The 24,129-nt window shown below is 37.4% G+C and overlaps 1 protein-coding gene across 1 annotated transcript in view; it reads right to left on the bottom strand.

Moving 5' to 3' along the window:
• The window catches only part of HDX (highly divergent homeobox), a 235,935-nt gene that overhangs the window by 142,166 nt on the left and 69,640 nt on the right, over positions 1-24,129 (bottom strand). The window contains exons 3-4 of the mRNA XM_007534009.2: positions 13,678-14,793; positions 4,951-5,004 (exon numbers count right to left, since the gene is read on the bottom strand). Coding sequence (XP_007534071.1) covers positions 4,951-5,004; positions 13,678-14,793 — 1,170 coding nt within the window. The remainder of the gene's footprint in view (positions 1-4,950; positions 5,005-13,677; positions 14,794-24,129) is intronic.

Below are 24,129 nucleotides of genomic sequence, written 5' to 3'. Positions count from 1 at the left end.
ATTAATTTGATTCACTACATCCATAAAAGCAAAGTGAAAAACCACATGATTATCTCAATCAATGCAGAGAAAGCTTTTGACAAAATCCATCATCCCCTCATGATCAAACCCCTACAAAAATTGGAATCGGTCGAAAATTTCTTAAGATGAGTCCATATACAGGAAATTGAAAGCCAACATCACACCTAATGGTAAGAAGCTGAAAGCATTCTCACTCAGATCGGGGATGAGATAAGGCTGCCCATTGTCACCATTACTATTCAATATATTATTTGAAGTTCTTGCCATAGCTATCAGGCAAGAGCAAGGAATCAAAGGAAGACAGATGGGAAGGGAATAAGTCAAACTCTTAACACTTTGCAGATTATATGATAGTACACATAAAAAAGCTAAATGATCCAGCAGAAAACTTCTAGAAATTATTAGACAATATATTAAAGTGTCAGACTAAAAATTAATGTCCAGAGACTCAGGCCTGGGGTGTAAACCCACCATCTCCATACTCTGGTGAGAACTTTCCTAACACATAGGGCTCCTTAGTTCCTACTGTAACTAAAAAATAAAACTTCAAGGGCACTTGGCTTGCTTGGAGTGGGTTTAAAACTAATAAGGTTTATTATATCTCAGCACTGCAGTACAGAACTGTATACTTTAGGTACAGCAAAATAGGCAGTCATTGTCAGGGTAAGACTAGACCAGGCCAATGGGTCCATAAGTTTATTACCAGACTTCAGCTGCATGTGTATACGTCCTGGGAGGAGTGCCTATGGCAGGCCCTAAGGGGAACTGAGCAGGCATGGAGGGTGTAGGAAAAGGAGACAAGAGAAAAAAGGGCCAGACTGTTGGTATGCATGAGACCCCTTCTGTTTCATTTGGTTTAAATCCCCTCTGCTTAACATTATTCTATTTACATAACCACTGTTAACAAGTTCCACCCTCCCTCCAGGGCATTGTGGTTCAGTGATAGGATTCTCGCCTGCTCTGCCCCTTCTTTGTCACACTCTGATTTTCACCAGTCACTTTTCTCTCCACCCTCTCTATGTGACATCCTGTTTCCACCCTACTTGGCAAGTATATATAAAGACAGCATTGTGAGTTTTAGGGTACTGTATTTTGAGTTTAACTTAGCTCGTCTTAGATTGTGCTGCGTCCTGCATGAATAAAGAGATACTGCCTACAGCTCAACCATGAGTCCCTGGTCGTCTGTTACCCGCCCGTGAAGCCAGCCTGGCGAAAACAACATAACCCATCGAAAACAACACCAGACTCTGGTAGTCTGGAAGTTAAATAACTTGTTTTATGTAAGTCTGTCAGCCTGACATCAGCCATATGCTAATTATATTCTCGTATTCAGGCTGCTTAGTCCCAAAGTCCTATTCTTGGGCTGTGTCAGAACAAGTTCCATTTCGGGTGGCATATTTCCTAAAAAACTTACAGAACCTAGATATAAACCAGGGCCCATGAGATAGACACATGTGCACATGCATCCATAAATTACAGAGAAAATATATGACTTAAAGTAAATGTGTACAATAGTCTGCAGTGACTCAGTAAGTGCAGCGAGTATAAAGACCTAAGAAGATAATGTAAAGTACTTAAACTAATAGTTTCTACTTAGACCTAGATACCCTCCTCACCTACTTCCTATTTTACGTCCCTGAATCACACTAAAAGACTGGCACACTTTAATGATGGCCCTTTGGTCACTACCAGGTCACCCCATCATTTGGGGCCCTAGTCAGTGAATCCTGGGATTCCCACATAGATGTGATGAACCTAAACCTCTAACAGATCCTTCTCTCCATCAGCAATGGTTATCTCCATTAGGAACAACATATATCAACCCACTTGTGGGCCTCTACAGGACCTTGCCCTCAATGTAGAACAGAGGTAGAAGTTGGGCTTCTTGAAATATATCTAAAAGATAAAACTCCAAATTTCTTCTGTTCTATTCTTACCTTTAAGTTCCCTATTACTAATCAAAGTATTTCACTTTAAATATCGATGCTCTTCAGTCACCAAGCTGCAGATACTACCATGAGGCCAACCTGACTTCTCTGGGCAGACCACCTCACCAATGTGTCCGGCAACCCCACTACCCCAGAGCCCTACTCCACTAGAGAAAGATAGAAACAGGCTGGGGGTATAGATCAACCTGTCAGTGCCTATGTCCAGTGGAGAAGCAATTACAGAAGCCAGATCTCCCATCTTCTGATAAAAATCTCATAAAGATCTTTGGTCCATAATTTCAGAGGAATAAAGAATAGGGAAACTTCCAATGGATGGAAGGGGATATGGAAGTCTGGTGGTGGGAATTGTATGGAATTGTACCCCTCTTATATCACAATCTTGCTAAACATAATTAAATCACTAATAAAAATATCAAATAGAAAAAATTAAAAAATAAGAATTAAAACCATCTGCCTTGCAGAATCAGAAGAGTTAACTTTAAAGCAGTACTCTCTTATCAGGCAACATTGAACAGAGGGAAAAAAAAAACATTGTTGCCAGGGTATTTTAAAATTTGCAGTGGGGGAACTGAAAGCCAAGCAGGTAAGCTTCAGATTGTTAGAATAAAGAGAGAGGGGGAACAAAGGAGTGAGGAAATATGTAAATGTCTTGTAATGTCAAGGCCTGAGGAAGGAAAGATTGAAGTAAAGGAATGCCTTGTAATGTAAAGGCCAACGAAGAAAAGAGTAAGGTTAGATAAGAAAAGAGACAGTATGAGTCCTAATTTTTTGTGGATATTATCAGATGGCAGAAATAATTATCCCATGTAATATCATCATTTAGAGCAAATCATACATTAAAGCTCCAACTTTTAAAACAAAAAAGGAGGATATGGGGTATTACACTCCAGAGATTTAATCCTGCTATTTTAACCTTAAAAATTGCTCTTATATAGCCCTCCAGCTGATTGACATTATGGTCAAGAGGGCTCCACTACACAAAAATTGGTGTATTAAAAAGACTCAGTGAACGATATAGAAAACACAAGATTCGTTACTAATGTTTGGGTGAGGTTTTGTTTGTGTATTTACAGCGACATTGCAGAAGCCTTTGTGGGTTCCAGTGCATATGAAGGAACCATGTAACAGCAGGAATGAAAAGGATCTGGCTGAAGGAAATGATAAATAGCTCTCTAGACAATAACATCAAAGTCTGAAGATTGAGTACCTGCCTGACCTACACTAGCATCCAGCTCACATGCACCCAAACTATATAAAAGAAAAGGGAGAGATGCAGGAGACCAGGCCATGGGAGAAATGGCAGAAAACATCTTAACACAGCATTCTGAGGCAAACCTCCATGGCACATGCTGTGTATACATCAGAGACAAGTCTTCCCTGTTTACTATGTGGCCTCCCCCTGAAATAGCTGCTCTGTACTGAAGAGAGCACCACTAGTTGTTCTTGATCTTCTCCCAGACTAGAATAGAGAGAGAGAGACTGTCTCAAACCAAAAAAGATAAATAATTACATGATTGGGTGAAAGATCCAAATTCATGGGGAAGTTTGCTAAAAATTGCTGTATAAATATGCCCCAGTAAATGTTCCATTTTGTTCCATGCCTTGAACTGTTCCAAGGTTCCTTGCTTATGAGTGTTTCATTTCGCTCTCCTTTGTTGAACCCTAGTGGAGTTGTACTCTTGCAGATGGGGACAATATACTCTATAGTTCATCTAAGTTCTAAAAACCCTAACCATTTTCCTCCTTTTCATATTATGGAGATCTCCTCCAGTGGTGTTCCATATTGTTTCTATGGTTCATAGTTCTAATTTATTAGGGGGAGAAAGGGAAAGAAGTCTACATAATATTCCTGGTTCTGTCAGGTAGCCCCCCTGATCTGATGCTGTGGTCTATTTACATAATCATTGTTTTGCCTGAGACCCGCCCTGCCTGCAGGGTATTTGTTAATCCCAGTAGTTAGAACCTTCTCAACAGCTGCTATGGAAGCTTACTACCTTCAAGCTCTTTTCTTTTCTCCACCCTCTCTCCTAGCCATTTCCTTTTCCCACTTGCCACTTCCGGTTAAAGATATATATAAAGGCATTGTCTCTGATCAATAAAGGCATTGCAGTGTGTTCCCGCTCCGCCACGAGTTCCTCATCTCTCCGGCGAAGCTAGTCCAGGATGGTTCTATTGCTCTAGATCCTGTTTTAATATCCTCAGACCTATCATTTTTCACATATAGTGACTTAAGTTAATTTCTAAAAGTCTACTCCATGATTAGAGTCACTTAATAATTTACATTTATGAATGAGTAAAATCAGTATCTGCTAGAGTATCTGTTAAAATATAGATTTATGGGTTCTATACAAAGCAAGTAAATGAGATTCCTTCAGCGAACATAATTTTAAAACATAAAAATCGTGGCAGAAAGTAAAACAAAGTTGAAAAGGGTTTTTAAAATATTAGTAACTCATCACTTGTAAGACTGCAATGTCCTAATAATATATAGTGATTCAAATTATTAAATGTTATACAGTATCAATATGAATCATAATCAAACTGTATGAAAAAATTAACTGGGCTAATGAAATATAAAATTATTATTATTATTTAGAATTACCTTTGAATACTTTATAAAATTGCAAAAAAACTTTAAATTTTGAATAGTGTGCTATTTAAAGCATTATATTTATAGTTAACCAAAGTAATATATGTAATATAAGTATATACTATAATTATCACTAAGTTAAGTTAGTAAACAATATTGGGAGTTATGAGATAGCTCAGTGATGATCACAATAATTGCATGTATGGGTTCCTATGTTTTACCCACAGCTCTCTCATAAAGTAAAAATAAATGACTACTCAATAAATGACAAGGCAGTCTTACTGAATTTAGCATTTTTGACATTAAAAATGAAACACATTTTCATTTTAATTGATTCTTACTAATATTATACAGGAAAACCTATTTTCCACTTTAAATAAAAATACTTACTGCTCTTTTTCTAGAACACCCTGTAATCCAAGGCACAGTGAGGCTTCCTGAAATCTGTGAAAACAGTAAATTAAATCTCAGTATGGTTTTTTATTGATATTACTTTGGAATTCTGATCAGTAGCAAAGTATTCTTACAAGATGTCAAGACAGGTCTGCACTTAGAGAATATTGCATAAATAGATATTATAGTTTCCTTAATGAAATATAAAAGCTGAAAAAGGGCTTCTGTACCCCAAAAAGAATTTTGGTCCATAGTACCAGAGGGTGAGAAATGTTAGGGGAAGATGACCAGATTGCTCTGAATCCAGTTCCATCATGGTCCAGAGAGAGAAGAGAGAAAAAGAAAGGGTATTCAAAATTAGTGACAGGAGTAGTGTAGCTTAGAAAAGAAGGCAGGACCATAGAACAAATGGTCAGATCTACATAATATACAGATAGATAGTTATAAAAATACTAATCAGGTCTAGAAATGAGTGCAGCCTAGAACGTTCCTTGCTGTGACCATGAAGTGCAAGCTTAGACTAATAGGGACACGGAGGTTCACAAACTCCTGTGGTAAATATGAATATATATGACCCCTAGGTCATATCAATGGGGTTAACATTTTAATGATATTCATTTACATTTAATGATATTTGCTTTGCTCATACTTGAGACCTACTCTCTGCCTTAACTAAGCTTTATAGTCCTATTCTTAACTCTGATACCATCTTCCCAGGCAATAATTTGACTCCACCTGCATGTTAGCTATCAAGATCAGGGAAAAATTACTAAAGTCATGGCCACATGGAACACACCTAAAAGAGACTTCCTAGCTTCTTTCTACAGGAAGACCTCCAGACTCATTTGCTCTATTTCTACTTTTGGGTTCCTGTTTATTGAACAATTTGCTTTATATCTTACTGCTATTCAACCACCAATCTGCAGATGCTACCATGATGTTATCCTGATCTCCCCAGACTACATCACCCATGTGTCCCTGAACCTGACTTCTGACCTCTCCAGAGCCCTACTCCACTAGGGAAAGATAGACATTCAGTGGGGGGGGGGCAGGTGGTGGCATACCTGGTTGAGCACATGCATGTTACAGTGTGCAAGGGCCTTGGTTCAAGCCCCTGAACCCACCAGCAGGGGCAACGCGTCAGAAGTGGTAAAGCAGGGCGGCACATGCCGTTTTGTCTCTCTTTGTCTGTATCACCCCCTCCTCTATCAATTTCTCTTTTTTTATCCAATAATAAATAAACATAAAAGAAACATACTGGGGGTATGGACTGACCTGCCAACATCCATGCCCAGCTGAGAAGCAATTACAGAAGCCAGACTTTCCACCTTCTGCATCCCATAAAGAATTTTGGTTCATCCTCTCAGAGAGGGATAAAGAATAGGAAAGCTTTCAATGGAGGGGATGGGACACAGAACTCTGGTGGTGGGAACTGTGCCCCTGTTATCTTATAGTAATGTTAATTATTAAATCACTAATATAAAAGAAGAAGAAATAAGGGGACAGGGTGGTAGCACATCAGATTAAGCACATATTATGAAACTCAAGAACCTACCTAAAGATCTGGGTTAGTTAGAGCTCCTGGCTGCCTACCTGCAGGGGGCCATTTCACAAGTGACTTAGCAGGTCTGCACGTGTCTTTTTTGCCCACTCTCTATCTTCCCTATCCTCTCTTAATTTTTCTCTGTCCTATCCAATTAAAAAATGAAAAAAATGGCCTCCAGGAACAGTGGATTCTTAGTGCTGGCACCGAGCTCCAGTGATAACTCTGGAGGCAAAAAAAAAAAAAAAAAAAAAAATCAAAGAAATAATAGTTGACTCATATCTGTGACTTTAGGAGAACTACTGCAGTTTCCAGTTGAGGGAATGGGGACACAGAACTCTAGAACTCTGGTGGTGCAAACAGTGTGGAGTTGTACCCCTGTCACAATTTTGAAAACCAATATTAAATCACTAAAAAATATTTAAACAGGCTCCCGTGTGAGAAAGTTTTTAAAATTATTTCAAGTTCCTCTAGAAATTCAAAAACATGTCTATGGCATTGCTGGGACCCAGAAGTGTGCTTTGGAAATGCATAAAATAAAATGTAGTATATTGTAGTATAAGCCCAGTGATTTATGGAATAATTTGAATGTAAAATAATTAAACTGTAGCCTTTATACTGTATAATGGCCGATTAAATTTATTCATCCTACAAAGATGTGATTTTAAGTAGAAACCCTGAAGGTAACAAGATTTAAATAACCTATTATTAATATTGCTAAACAAGGAGATATCTGGTACTCCAGTAGAATTCCAGGAAGTGTTTAGAGAGAGAATGGTGTTTTATGAATTCTAATTCAAGTCAGCCTAAACTGAAGTACCCTTTTTCTTGGGACACACAAGTATTGGGAAGTACTTTAAATTTTTCCTTTTATACTTTATTCTCTCTCAAACACTTATTCAGACTAACAAGTCAAATCATAACACTGTAATGGTGATGGAAATATACCAGTAAAATTTATTTTCTTTTGTTTTGATAGCTCACATTCAGTGTGACCTATACATTAGTAATATAAAAGAAGTAGTACAATATACTCATTTAGTCAATTTCATATAAAAGATTACTGTCACTAGTCACAGACCTTCTATATGATTTGGAGCTCATAATTCACCTACATAAAAGTATAGGTATAGACATGGTATAAACAAATTATGAAAACAACAAATAAGTGTTAGGTGATGATGCATCCAGTAAAGCTCACATTACCACATGCAAAAACCTGGGTTCAAATCCCTAGTTCACACCAACATGAAGGGAAGCTTCACATGTGGTGAAATAATTCTGCAAGTGTCTCCTTTTCCCTTTTCTCTCAATTTCTCTTTCTCCTTCTACCTCTCTCTCTCTCTCAACAAAAGGAAGTAAAAAAGTAAATAAATGACCACCAAGAACGGAGTATTCATTGCGTGGACACCAAGCCACATTGGTAATCCTAGTGACAATTCAAAATAAAAAAGAAAATTAATTGCACTTTTTTTTTGAGATAGAGCATCTTAGAGAGTAGAAAACAAATCGACAGCATACAGTATAATTCAATACAGCAAGCACAGATTTTGATTATGGGTCATACACAAAGTAAAGCAGCCTACTCTCTAAGTGAGCTTTTTTGTGTGTCCAGCAAATGATATCATAACTTAAAGGATATATTTTCAAGCAATTTTAATAAATTGAGGAGTGACATTTAATTATGAGTTGAAGTTTATAATTAAATAATTGATTTTAAATGGTGAACTGAGTGTTGTTAAAGAAGTTTCTGTAGAGAATCTAGGCAGAAGCGCACCCAGCTGAATATGTTACCATGCACAAGGACACAGGTTCAAACCCCCAGTCCCTACTTGCAGAGGGAAAGCTTCCCAAATGGTGAATCAGTGCTTCAGTTGCCTCTCTGTCTCTCACCTGTCTCTCTTCAATATTCCCTATCATTTTCTGTTTCTATCAAAACAAGCATTTTTTAAAGGGGGGAAAACGGCTACCAGAAGCAATGGATTCATTGTACAGGCCCTGAGCCACAGTGATAACCCTAGTAGTAATTTAAAAAATCTGTAGAAATTATAATGTAAACTTTTTAATCCCCCAATAAAGAAATTTAAAAATAAATTATAATGTAAAATTTATTGTCATTTTGCCTATATTTTGAATCTTATATTTACAAAGTAAACTAATGTTCAGTTTTAGTAAATAAGGCATATATGTGAAATAAATAGGAATACTCCTAAAAATAGAGATAAACCTGTCTGGCTAGGAGTATGGGTTGACTTTCCAATATCAGTGTTCAGAGGAGAAACAATTATAGAAGCCAGACCTTCTACCTTCTGCACTCCATAATGATCCTGGGTCCATGTTCCCAGAGGGATAAGGGCAAGAGACTGGCATACTTTAATAATGACTCTTTAGTCATCACCAGGCCACCCCATCATCTGGGCCCCTACTCAGGGAGTCCTAGGATTCCCACACAGACATGATGGACCGAGACCTCTAACAGATCCCTCTCACCACTGTCACTAGCCATCTCTATCAGGAACAACATAATGGACCTCTTTCTGGGCCCCTATAGGACCTTGCCCTCGATGTGGATCAACAATGGTAGGGAATGTTCCATTCTTCAAAGGGAGGTTGGAAAACATACTCTACCTATCACCTGAGGATGATGGGTCCTGAAATTAGTGCAGCCTGGAATGTTCCCAGCCATGACCACAGGATACGAGCTTAGACCTACAGGGATGCAGAGGTTACATAAGCTCCTGTGCTTACTATAGGCCCCAGATCAAATCGATGGGGTTTACAGTTAACAATAGTAATATAATTTTACCCATATTTGGGAGCTACTCTCTTCCCTGATCCAGCTTTCTAGTCCTTTTTCCAACTATGATACTATCCCCCCAGACAATAACTTAGGATATCTGCACATAAGATGTCAGGCTCAAGCAAGAAAACCAGTAGGGTCATGGGCCCTTTGAAATATACCTAAAACAGATCTACTAGCTTTTTCCAAAACGGGAACCCCAAATCTTCATCTGCAATATTGTTGACTTTAGGTTCGAGATTAGTCAACAATTTGTTCTGCTTTATATCTATTTTTATTTTATTTTTTTAATTTTTTAATATCTTCCTTCCTTCCTTCCTTTCTTCTTTCTTCCTTCCTTTCTTTCTTTCTTTCTTTCTTTCTTTCTTTCTTTCTTTCTTTCTTTCTTTCTTTCTCTCACCTCCAGGGTTATTGCTGGGGCTCGGTACCTGCACTACAAATCCACTACTCCTGGAGGCCAGTTTTTCCCTTTTGTTGCCCTTGTTTATTGTTGTTGTTATTATTATTGTTGTTGGATAAGACAGAGAGAAATTGAGAGTACGGGAAGACAGAGGAGGAGAGAAAGATAGACAGCTGCAGACCTGCTTCAGACTTGTGAAGCGACCCTCCTGCAGGTGGGGAGCCCGGGGCTGGAACTGTAATTCTTACACTGGTCCTTGCGCTTTGCGCCAAGTGTGCTTAACCCACTGCACTACTGCCCGGCCCCTATATCTTAACTCTTTTTCAGCTACCAGGTTCTAGATGCTATCATGATGCCAACCTGACTTCGCTAGGCAGACAACACCAATGAGTCCTGGAGCCCCGCCTCCCCAGACACTGCCCCACTAGAGAAAAAGAGTCAGGCTGGAGTATGAATTGACCTGTCAATGCCTATGTTCAGTGAGGAAGCAGTTACAGAAGCCAGACCTCCCACCTTCTGCACCCCATAATGATTCTGGGTCCATACTCCTAGAAGGTTAAAGAATTGGAAAGCTATCAAGGGAAGGAACTGGATATGTAGTTCTGGGAATTGTGTGGAACTGTACCCCTCATATCCTATGGTCTTATTATTAAATCAATAAAAACTAGAGCTTAATTAGCTTGGATTATTTGTGAATACTCATCTATAAATTGGTATAATTCTGTGATATGTAAAGTTCTTACAGAAAAAATATTTAACCAAGTGAACTGAAAAAAGCTTATAATTAACTAAAAGTTATATATAAATATTAATAGCAGGCATATAAAACCATAGCAATTCCTATAAACGTGAACACTATAAATGATTTATCATTTTATTGGGGTGTTAATGGTTTACAGTATAGTCATCGACACAAGGAGAAAATTTACATGGATACATGTACAGTACAGTTATTGACGCTCAAACACTAATTCAAAGTGACTTATACACTCTTTTATTTATAGATGTGTTATTCACAATAGCTGAAGAGTGGAAGCAGCCCAAATGCCCATCATCAGATGACTTGCCAAAGAAATTATGAGATATATATTCCATGGAATACTACTTTGCAATAAAAAGATGATACAATGTTCTTTGAGATAAAGTGTATAGAACTGGAGATGATTATGTTTAGGAAAATTAGAGATGAAAGACCAGATGGTTTCACTAATTTGTGAAATCTAGAGAACTGATACAAATAGAGTTGCAAAAATACAAAACAAACAACAACAAAAAAAACTAAACCAAATACAACACAGAAGTAAGCAAACTGTTTCTAAGATTTGTGATGGTTATTTTTGGGAGATGGGATGGTAGGGACACAGAACTTTGATGGTGGGTGTGGTGTGGAGCTATACGCTATAATCTTAAAATATTGTAACTATTAATCACAAATAAAAAATGAAAAAATATGTATATAAAAAATTTATCATGGCATAGTGGGCTTCATTTCAGGCACATCAGGAGAGCTCAGCATAAACAAATGAATCAATGCAATACAACACTTCACACAAAACAAAGATAAATTTATGTTAAAATATTTTGCTTATTTTCATGAAAAAGAGATACAGAGAGAAAGATACAGAGACAGAAACCAGAGCACTGCTCAGATCTTGTTTATACTAGACTGGGTAATGAACTTGGGGGCTCAGAGACTCAGGCATAACAGTCTTTGGCATAACCATTATGCCGTCTCCCCACCCCAAATCCATATGATTATATTAATAGATGCTGAAAAGGATTTGACAAGATTCAACATCTATGCATACAAATCCCCTTACAGAATTAGAGATAGAAAGAACATGACTCAACATAATAAAGGCCATATAATCAATACTGGAGTTCTGAGCTGTGGCACACATGGTACCATACACAATTTACCACTTATGAGGAACCAGGTTTAAGACTTCATTCCCCAGCTCCAGGCAACAAGTTTCATGAGCAGTGGGACAGTGCTGTATATGTATTTCTCTCTCTGAATCTCTTTTTATTTTGCTATTTTTCTCTGTATAATAAGGAAAAAAAAAAGGCTGCAGGGACCAGACGGTGGCACACGTGGTTAAACGTTCACATTACAATGTGCAAGGATCTGTTGGGAGTGGGGTGAGCTTCATTGAGCAGTATAGTAAGTATTTCAGGTGTCTCTCTCACTCTGCTTCTCTACCTCCTCTTCCCCTCCTAATATCTCTCTTTGCTTTCAAAAAATAAATAAATAAAAGGCCACCTTGTGTGGTAGATTTTTCATGCAGGCACCGAGCCCCAGTGATAACACTGGTGGCAAAAGGAATCGGAGGTAATTATGCAATGTGAAAAAATTAAAAAGGGAAAAGTACTAAACAGTTTTACTCATTTATGAAATGCAAATGACTAACACAAGCCAACTTAAAAATATAATAGCAGTCAAATTGAATGTAAGACTATAAAAACTATGCTGTTGGTCAGAGGGAGCTGTGTGGGAGTTGCAAGGGGGGATCAGGTAGAGATGTGCAATTAATGTGACAGCAAAAGAACCTTGGTGATAGTATAGTGAACTGTATGCACATGCATCTATAGACGTGAATCTATACTCCTAAAATCTTATATTATAAACCAATGTTAAACCAATAAAATATAAACAAAACTATATTCCATGGAAACAAACTTTTAATTTAATTTTTAATAAATTTATTTATTTATTATTGAATAGAGACAGAGAGAAATTGGGATTGGAGGGGGGTAGAGAGGGAGAGACACAGAGACATCTGCAGTACTGTTTCAACAGTCATGGAACTTTTCCTTGTGTGTGGGGACTGGGGAATCGAACACGAGTTTTTGTGCACTGTAATTTGTGAGCTTAACCAGGAGCACCACCACCCAGCCCCAAAGAATCACTTGAAGTTTTTAATCATGACTAAAAAACATAATATTCATCAAAAAGTTAATCCTAAATTATCACCTCAAAACAAAAATCACAAATTGTTAGCGGTATTCTAGGTTCAGACAGAGGTCTTGGGGGAAGGGTCTCCTGAACCAGATGTAGAAACATCAGGGTCAGGATAAAGATAACTATTATGGAATGGAATGTGATATACCCTATGCTAAGGAAGCACACTTAGGTCATCTATTGATGATCATCCACTGAAAGGACCAATAGCAGAATGGCATGATCTGTTCACATTTAGGTTCCCACTAACAACCTATATAAGTACTTGGATTTGGGAGGCTGGATTTACTGTCTGTGGTATCCCGCTTGACTATGTATCTCTAACCCTTTCTTCTCTACAAATAAAGATAGTCTTACCTGAATCAAGGGCTTCCACTGATTCTTCTGTGACAGCTATCATGATGGACCTCATACTTAGAAACCCACCATGGCTTTCCCAATAGCTGTAACATACTGTTGGGCCTGGGAACCTCCTTTCTAATCTACCTGACAACTATAAGGCCAACAGGGTTTCCCTGAGAGCTTCTCTGACTTGGGAAGCCCATCAGGGTTTCTCTAAGAGCTTTCACATGGGATTTGGGTACCTGCTTTTCCTTGGAATTCAGTATCCAATCGGGGCTTCTATAAGAGAGTGGGATAGCCATCCTACCCACAACAAAGTAACTTCAAAATATGATTTAAGAAATTCAGGTTCCAAAACTAAGTGAGCAACAACACAGTTCCTTCCTTCCTTCCTTCCTTCCTTCCTTCCTTCCTTCCTTCCTTCCTTCCTTCCTTCCTTCCTTCTTTCCTTTCTCTCTCCCTCCATTCCTTCCTTCCTTCCTTCCTTCCTTCCTTCCTTCCTTCCTTCCTTCCTTCCTTCTTCCTTTCTCCCCCCCTCCATTCCTTCCTTCCTTCCTTCCTTCCTTCCTTTCTTTTTCTTTCTTTCTCTCTGTTTCTTTCTTTATTTTCTTTCTTTCTTTCTTTCTTTTCACTAAATAAGTCTTCAAACACATTTATGAAATAAACTTGCACTTTACCTGATAATTATTTTGACTTTGTGATAACCTCAATTGATTTGATGATGAAAAATGTGGAGAAAAGTTACTCCTTGATGTATTTGCATTACTGTACATTGTAGTAGATGTTGTATGTAATGAGGTCCCTGGTGTCAAGTGGTAGTCTCTGTTTTGATAAAATACATTTTCTGACAGGTCTCTAATATTCATCATTTGTGATTTTGGTATATTTCTTCCTGGTCTGGGAAAAGCTGTACTTTGGTTCTCAGCTTGAAGGGAACTGCCATTTTCGTAAAATCTTGAGAAGTTTGGTATTTGTGCTCCCATCAATGCCAACTCTTCCTCTCTGGCATACTCCTCATCAACATCTCCAGTCTCCATTGCAATGGAAAGACAAGTTCCTTCTGCTGAACTAGACTTCTGTGGGACATTACCTTCAAGAATTCTCTGGGGGTAGTCACTAACCGCCAATGAAAATACTTCACGAATTTCCAAGTTCTGTGTTCTACAATAAGGGTCTCTAATAGGCTTCTTTTGCCCATAATAGTTTTTTGATGCTATGCCCATGAGTTCGGGCTTATATGATCTTTGAATTCCAACTGGTTCAATTTTGCAAGGTCTGTGACATACAGATGTCTTTTGAGGTACTGTCATCTCAGAAGCTTGAACTGGAGAATTTGCAAAGTTTTTCTTTGTGTGACTGTATACAGAGTTTCCAGCATTTAACACACTTGTCTGTCTTGACAAAATAATTGTTTTTTCACCTAAGAGCAAAGAAGCATTTTTACAGTGTCCCACTTGTCTTTGAACAGGAATATGCAACTGAAATTCACTATCATTTTTACTGACTGTTTTCTGAATAGGAATTTTATGCGTTTCTGTAATTTGTGTGCTTGTATTTTTAGCTGTTCCTTGCCTATTTGATGAACTAGATGGACTATATATACCAGTTACAATGACATCATTATTGGTAGATGTCCAAGAAGACTGTTGGCTTGATGGTCGAGCAATATTACCCACATTTCTGACAGTAATGTCTGGAGCTGTCAAGGAGGCACTGGAAACAGTTCCTGTTGTTGCTGCTCCTGATTCAGAATTCTTACTACTCATTTTTCTTCTTTTATTGCCAACCCACGTCTAAAATGATAAAAAAAATGATATCATTGAAAAGTTCTTAGAAAGAATTGAGTAAATTTCTACATGATGAATTGTATTTTGAAGGGTGATTTCACTAATTCTTATACAAATTCAGAAGTAACTAACTCATAAGGTCAAATATAGTCAGGGACTTGCACTTTAGAAGTATTTAAAAATTCTTTTAACAGAATCATATTATTGCTTCTCTCTTAAAACTCATCCAACAACTATATATCAACATCACTAGAAATGCTTTTATCTCTTTATCTGGTAATTTATACTTAAAATCATAGATTTTCCACAGTTTGTATGCAGTGTTAGTCATCACATATTTATTTATTATAGTGAAAACCTGAAAACATAGTAAAGGCCACATATATAATAACACTGGGAAATACCGTGTTATTAAACAAATACACACCTGTAAACTTTTGATTTGACAACTGGCTTTGTAGGAATATATCATACCTTAGTTAATTTAATATGGCTAGGTACTAAAATTTTAGAAATATTCATTATAGGGGGCCGGAGGTGGCACACCTTGTTGAGGGTACACATTACCATGTGTGAGGACCTGGGTTGGAGCTCATGTTCCCCACCTGCTGGGGAAAAGCTTCATGAGTAGTGATGCAGGTCTGCGGGTGTCTATATTTTTCTTTCCCTCTTCACCTCTCCTAATCCTCTCAATTTCTTTCTATCCTATCAAATACAAATAGAAAGGAAAAATAAAGGCAAAAAGTGGATTCCCGGAGTGATGAATGCATAGCGCCAGCACCAACCCACAGTGATAACAATGGAGGAAATATTCACTATAATAGATCATACTTCAATGTATTTATCACTGGACATGCATTTTCCTATTAGTTCACTTGAATTCTATTATAGAATTACATTTCTGGAGGTTTTTTGGTATTTTCAAAGTTCTAATCACTGTATGAAGCTTCTAGTTTCCTCACATCCTCACTGAAAGATGAATTAACTTTTTGAAGTGGTCTGTATTAGAAAAATACTAGAATGATATTTTGTTACATTTTGTAAATATTTTTCAATTTTTCAAAAAAGTATTCTAATAATTATTTTGTCTCCTTACTTTTATATATCAAATCTATAAATATATATTACTTTTATAAAAATAAAATAATATTAATAACAATAATACCAGTGGTTGATATTTAGAATTTGATCAGCAAATATGTAAATTTATATGCAAATTTACTGTAACAATTGTGTTACTACATCAAGTAGTGATTCATCTTAAAATATGCACTAAGAAATATTACATTATACTATCTAATTATTGCACTTTAATTTTTATTTCCAAATACGTACAATTTTACAAACAAAGTAAATTAATATATTAAATTTTTAATGGTGAAAAATTAATTAAACTTGCACAATAGTGGATTAGGATATGTTTTTGTTAACATTTTTATTTTGTTTTAGAAAATCACATAAATTACCAAAGTTTCTAGTTTTAACATATATATTCAGGAGAAATGTTTGTACAAAAATATTTTTTGAACTAATGTAATGTCAATATGTGGAATAGGAATGATAAATTTACAAATACTCAAATTAAGTAGATTTGTTCATATAAGTAAATACATAAATAAAAATCATTATGTATTTGTTTATGATATATATATATATATATATATATATATATATATAGCCTATCAATGGGAATGAACAGTGTATTGTTGCATTTCAAACTCAATAAATACTTTATCACAAGATCAGTGCTGTGTTACAGTGAACAAACAGTATCATGTTCTCATCCCAATACCTATATTATCACATTACACAATATCACATGAAATTTATAAGTGGTCTTAGTACTTACAAATGTTATGGCTTACTTGTATAGTTCTAGCATTAATATATTTATGCATATGTGTGCATATTATATATGTGTATATATTCCATTAGTGACTATATAGATATTTCCTATATAATATTATTACATATGATACATAAACTCATAAAAATACAAAGAGTAAACTCTCATATATGTAAACAGAACTATAATTCACTAACTGCATTCCTTCTCCAGAATGCAAACAATATAGATGTGAAAAAACCCACATACTTTATCGGGAACCAGAAAACACCAAGAATCACCAAAACAATCCCGAGGAAAAGAAACAGGAATGGAATTATGACACTCACAGAAATCAAACTATACTATAAAGCCATCATCATCAAAACAGTCTGGCACTGGAACAAAAATAGGTACACAGAGAAATGAAACAGAATTGAAAGCCCATACCAACCCCCAACACACCTATGGACATTTAATTTTTGATAATGGGGCCCAGTATATTAAATGGAGGAAGGAGGCTCTATTCAATAAATGGTGCTTGGAAAACTGGGCTGAACATGCAGAAGAATGAAACTGAACCACTTTATCTCACTAGAAATAAAAGTCAACTCCAAACGGGTCAAGAACCTGGATGTTAGACCAGAAACTATCAAATACTTAGAGTAAAACATTGGTGGAACACTTTCCCACCTAAACCTCAAGGACATCTTTGATGATACAAATCCAACTGCAAGGAAGACTAAATCAAAAACAAATCAATGGGAGTACATCAAATTGAAGAGCTTCTGCACAGCAAAAGAAAACATCACACAAATAGAGAGACCTCTCACAGAATGGGGGAAGATCTTCATATGCCATACATCAGACAAGAGACTACTAACCAAAATATATAAAGAGCACACCAAACTTAGCAAAAACAATAACAACAAAATGATCTCACCAAAAATGGACAGAAGATAGGAACAGAATATTCACTACAGAAAATATCCAAAAGCTTAACAAACACATGAAAAATCGCTACAAGTCACTGATTATCAGAGAAATCCAAAAGGTTAACAAACACATGAAAAATTGCTACAGGTCACTGATTTATCAGAGAAATGCAAATAACGACAACATTGAGATACCACTTCACCCCTGTGAGAATGTCATACATCAAAAAGGACAGCAGCAACAAATGCTGGAGAGGTTGTGGGGACAAAGGAACCCTCCTACACTGCTGGTGGGAATGTAAATTGCTCCAACCTCTCTGGAGAGCAGTCTGGAGAACTCTCACAAAGCTAGTAGTAGACCTCCCATATGACCCAGTAATTTCTCTCCTAGGGATATATCCTGAGGACTCTATAACAACCAATCAAAAATATATGTGTACACCCATGTTCATAGAAGCACAATTTGTAGTAGCTAAAACCTGGAAGCAAACCAAGTACCCAACAACAGATGAATGGCTGAGAAAGCCATGGTATATTGACACAATGGAATAATACACAGCTATTAAGAACAATAAACCCACCTTCTCTGACCCATCTTCAATGGAGATAGAAGGAATTATGTTAAGTGAGATAATTCAAAAAGACAAAGACGAGTATGGGATTATTCCATTCATAAACAGAAGTAAAGAAAGAACAGAAAGGGAAACACAAAGCAGGATCTGACTGAGTTTGGAGTATGGCACCAAAGTAAAAATCTCTGGGTGGAGGGTAAGGGTAGATGGTTAGTTTCAGTGGGGTGGGAGAGGAAAGGGTAGAGAGACACAAACCTTTGATGGTGGGAATTGTGTTAATATATACTCCTATTAACTTACAATCTCACAAATAACTATTTAATTAATATGAGAGGGGAAAATGGATTGAATGTCTCAAATGTTTTGATGCAGAGACCATAAGCTGAGTGCATGTTCCTTCAGTCTAAGCACTTAAGACTTCAAATTGATAGTCAGAATGAATGTTAACAGTGGGCTCAAATTGTTAATACATTTCTTATAATGACTTGTTCTTTGAAATATTGTCTCTAAAAGGCTTTGACCTGGGAGAACAGAAGAAACTAGTGGCATTACTTTATAAGATACAGCTACATGGGAATTGGGTAGTAGTGCAGTGGGTTCAGCGCATGTGGCGCAAAGTGCAAGGACCAGCATAAGGATCCCGGTTCGAGCCCCTGCTCCCCACCTGCAGGGGAATTGCTTCACAAGCGTTGAAGCAGGTCTACAAGTGTCTACCTTTCTCTCCCTCTCTCTGTCTTCCCTCCCTTTCCATTTCTCTCTGTCTTATCCAACAATGATGACAACAACAATAATAACTACAACAAGGGCAACAAAAAGGGAATAAATATATAAAAAAAGATATAGCTATATACAAATGGCATAAAAGATCATAAATTATGGTGAGGTCTTGTATGGTATAGCAAATACTAACAATGGGATTTTCAAAGTTAACCAATTGCCAAATAATTAGTTATAGCTATAACTATCTATTGTCTTCATAAACCTTAAGACAGCAGGAAACTTCCCCTTTCTCTATAATGCCCATGTTTCTCCCAGTACTGAAACTTCTAGGGTGAGGCTCACTTTCCTGTATGCTTCTCATAATTCATACCAACTGATACTGCATCTGCTGATCCTAACCTTATAATGCAACCAGTACCACCTCAGCATGTTTCACTTTGGACTGTGTCCAGAGACATCAGGCGTGGACTGTTAACTCTTCAGCTTCATTATTCTGGTGAGACCATTCCTAACGCATAGGGCTCCTTAACTTGATTCTGAGTGGCACATTTCTTAACAAAACCTCAAAACTTAGATATAGACCAGGGGCCCATGAGATAAGGTATATGTACATGTATACATAAGTTAGGGAGAAAATACATACCTTAAAGCAAAAGTTCACAATAGTTTGCAGTGAGTGAATAAATTAAGTAAGCGGGTAGAAAGAACTAAAAAGACTACTTAAAGTACCTAAAGAAATAATTACTACTTAGATGTAGATACCCTCCTCACCTACCTCCTATTACATGTCCCCCAATCACTCCAAAGTTAACCATGTCAGACAAAGTAAGGACTACAAAAGCTGAATAGGGGCAAGAGAGTGATATACATAATGATGAATCTTTAGTCACAATCAGGCCACCCCATCACCTGGGGCCCTATTCAGGGAGCCCTGGGTTTCCCACACTGACATGATGGGCCTAGACCTCTAACAGATCCCTCTCACCATGTCACAAGTCATCTCCATCAGGAACACATAATGGACCCCTCTTTGGGCCCCTATAGGACTTTGCCCTCAATGTGGATCAACAATGATAGGGAATGTTCCAATCCAAACCCAAGGAAGATGGGTCCTGAAATTAGTGCAGCCTGGAATGTTCCTAGCCATGACCACAAAATGTGAGCCCAGACCTACAGGGATTACATAAGAGGTTACACAAGCTTTTGTGCTTAATATGGGCTCCAGATCAAACCAGTGAGATTTACAGTTAACAATATTTATACACTTTCCCCATATTTGGGAGCTACTCTCTTCCCTGATCCAGCTTTCTAGTCCTTTTTCCAATTAAGACACCACCTCCCCAGAAAATAACCTGGGTCTAGGAGACAGGCAGTAGCACAGTGGGTTAAGTGCACATGGTGTGAAGTGAAAGGACTAGCCAGCATAAGGATCATGATTGGAACCCTGGCTCCCCACCTGCAGGGGAGTAGCTTCACAAGCGGTGAAGTGGGTCTGCAGGTGTTTATCTTTCTCTCCACCTTTCTGTCTTCCCCTCCTCTCTCCATTCCTATCTGTTCTATCCAACAACAACAACATCAATAATAACTACAACAATAAAACAGCAAGGGCAACAAAAGGGAATAAATAAATATAAAAAATAGGTACAGTCATAGGATCAAAGACTTACAGGTGTTTCCTCTCCTCTCCCTCATCAACGAGGAATACCAAAGGAGACCACCTGGGACCAAAACAAGACAGGACTAGAACAAATTCAGGAACCCACCAAACCACCGGTGAATGCAAACACATGTGGCTCATGGACAGAGAGAAACCTAGGGAGAGATTAAGTGGCTGGTAACAGTCCTGCAGTTTACCAGTTGAGACTCCACCTCCAGTCTGTTTCACCAACAAAAAGACAGCTGAAAGGAGGAGAGGACTCCCCTGAGGCTCAGCAAATGCAACTGTGAGTCTATATTGCTACTGCCCTCAGAACCTGGAGCAGCGGCAGGGAGGCCCAATGCTGACACCAGGGGACAAAGAACTAACCAGGAAACTCAGGAGAGGATCTATACCTCTGTGGCCTAGCAGTGGGGCTGTGAGAGTCTCTTTGCATAACCACTGGATTATCTCTGCCACACCCTGCTTTATCTCTTGGTCAGGAGTCAGTGATTAAGCTAAGAAGCCTGCTTATAGTTTAAAATCCATCAGATTCCCACAGCCTACATGGAAGAAAAAGAACAAAAGAAACTTTTAAGCTACTGGGCTCCAGCTCAGGGATTAAAATACTATTGAAACACCTGTCAACTTCCACAACTATGAACCCTCTAATGGCCTTACTTAGACACAAGTCAATCCAGGCAAGAGTGATCAGTAATTTGAAAAGTACTGAGAGAGGGAACTCATAACATAATATATAAAATGGATAAACCAACAAGAAGAAATATTGGAGAAATAAGCCAGGACAAGAGTCCATCTAAAAGCCCCCCAAAGGGTGAAGCACAAAATAATGAGGTTAATATCCAAACACTAGTTAAGGAAATAATCACAGGAGTGAGTAAAGAGTTTGAAAGAATTGTCATCAGAAAACAGAAGCAACAAAAGAGGCTCCAAAGAAAACACTATTTATCTCAAGGTTATTAGAGAGTTGAAAGCTGAAATAGCTGAGCTAAGAACACAACTAGCTGAACAAGCTAAAACAGTATCAGAACAGGGCAACAAAATAGATGAACTCTAGGAAACAGTAGAGGGGAGAGAGAATAGAATGAATGAGGCTGAAGACAGAATTAGCAAGATACAGGATGAATTAGAGACAACTAAAAATGAAGTAAGAGATCTCAAAAACAGATTAAGAGATAACTGAAAACAACTACAGAGACCTATGTGATGACTTTAAAAGAAATAATATATGAATTATTGGCTTACCAGAGGAAGAAAGAGAGGGAGGGGAAGAAAGCATTCTTCAGGCCATAAAAGCTGAAAACATCTCTAGTCTAGACAACATCAAAGACATAAAGGTTCAAGAAGCCCAGAGGGTCCCAAACAGAATTAACATAGACTTAAAGACACCTAGGCACATACAATTCATAATGGAAAGGAATAAGGACAAAGAAAGGATCCTGAAGGCTGCAAGAGAAAAAAAAGAGTCACCTACAGAGGAAAACCCATAAGACTAACAGCAGACTTCTCCACATAAACACTACAGGCACGAAGAGAATGGCAAGATATCTATCGAATGCTCAACGAGAAAGGCTTTCAACCAAGACTACTGTATCCTGATAGACTATCATTCAGACTAGATGGAGACAGAAAAACCTTCTCAAACAAGCAACAGTTGAAACAATCAACTATCACCAAACCTTCCCTGAAAGAAGTTCTGAAAGTTCTCTTATAAACAGTCAGGCCACCATAAATAGACCATATTTCAGAACAAACTAAAAATCTACAAGAATGGTGTTAAAATATTTTCAATCTTTGATATCAATAAATGTCAGTGGCCTTAATTCACCTATTAAAAGACACAGAGTAGGAAGATGGACCAGAAAACACAAACCAACAATATGCTGTCTACAGGAAACACACCTAACTCAACAGGACAAACACAGACTCAAAGTGAAAGGATAGAAAATTATCATACAGGCCAATGGCCCACAAAAAAGGGCAGGAACAGCTATTCTCATATCTGACATGATAGACTTTAAAACAAATAAAATTTAAAAAGATAGGGATGGAAACTACTTAATACTCAGTGGATCAGTCAATCAAGAGGACTTAACAATTATGCATCCAATGATAAGCTATCTAATTACATCAAACATCTACTGAAAGTGCTACAGCAACATATTAACAGCAGCACAGTCATAGTAGGGGACTTCAACACCCCACTCTCTCAACCTGACAGATCATCCAGGCAGAAAATCAACAAAGACACGAGGGAGCTAAATGAAGAGATAGACAAACTAGAATTATTGGACATTTTCAAAATCATTCATCCAAAGAAATTGGAATACATATTCTACTCAAGTCCACATGGGTCATTCTCAAGGATAGACTATATGTTAGACCACAAAGACAGTATCAGTAAATTCAAGACATTGAAATCATCCCAAGCATCGTCTCAGACCAAAGTGGAATTAAACTGACACCTAACAATCAACAAGAGATTAGTAATAGTCCCCAAATGTGGAAGCCCAACACTACACTACTTAACAACTACTGAATAAAAGAGGAAATAAAGGAAGAAATAAAAATGTTTCAGGAGTTCAATGAAAATGGAGACACAAGCTATCAAAATATTTGCGGCACAACTAAAGCAGTGCTGAGAGGGAAGTTCATAGCCATACAGTACAAATTAGGAAACAAGAAAAAGCATAAATAAAAAACCTGCTTGCACACCTTAAAGACCTAGAAGAAGAAGAACAAAGGAAGCCTAAAACAACCAGAAAGACAGAAATAACTAAAGTTAGGGCAGAAATCAATAACATTGAAAATAAGAAAACCATACAAAAGATCAATGAGAGTAAATGTTGGTTCTTCGAAAGAGAGAACAAAATGGACAAACATTTAGCCAGACTCACAAAACAAAAAAGTAGAAGATCCAAATAAATAGGGTCATATATGAAAGAGGAGATATAACAACATACACTGCAGAAATTCAACATATCATGCAAGGCCTCTATGAACAACTAGATGCCACCAAGCTAGAGAACCTGGAAGAAATGGATGATTTCCTAGATACCTACAAACTTCCAAAATTAGATAAAGAGGAACTAGATAACATGAACAGGCCCAGCATAGCTAATGAAATTGAAACAGTTATCAAAAATCTTCCCAACAATAAAAGTCCTGGACAAGATGGTTTTACAGATGAATTCTACAAAACCTTCAAGGAAGAACTAATACCTCTACTTTTAAAAGTCTTCCAGAAGATTGAAGACACTGGAACACTCCCCTCCAGCTTCTATGAAGCCAACATCAATCTGAAACCAAAAGCAAACAGGGACACATCCAAAGAAGAAAACTACAGAACAATATCTCTGATGAACATAGATGCTAAAATATTGAACAAAGTTCTAGCCAACCGGATACAGCTTAGCCAACCAGATACAGCAGTATATTAAAAAGGTTGTTCATCATGACCAAGTGGTGTTTATCCAGGCATGCAAGGTTGGTTAATATATGTAAATAAATCAACGTGATCCACCACATCAACAAAAGCAAGACCAAAAACCACATGATCATATCAATAGACACAGAGAAAGCCTTTGACAAAATACAACATCCCTTTATGATCAAAACACTATAAAAATAGGA

The sequence above is a fragment of the Erinaceus europaeus genome, chromosome X, assembly GCF_950295315.1.
Source record: "Erinaceus europaeus chromosome X, mEriEur2.1, whole genome shotgun sequence".
Lineage (NCBI taxonomy): Eukaryota > Metazoa > Chordata > Mammalia > Eulipotyphla > Erinaceidae > Erinaceus > Erinaceus europaeus.
The sequence above is the reverse complement of the archived record's forward strand: the minus strand, read 5'-3'. Positions and strand labels throughout refer to the sequence as shown.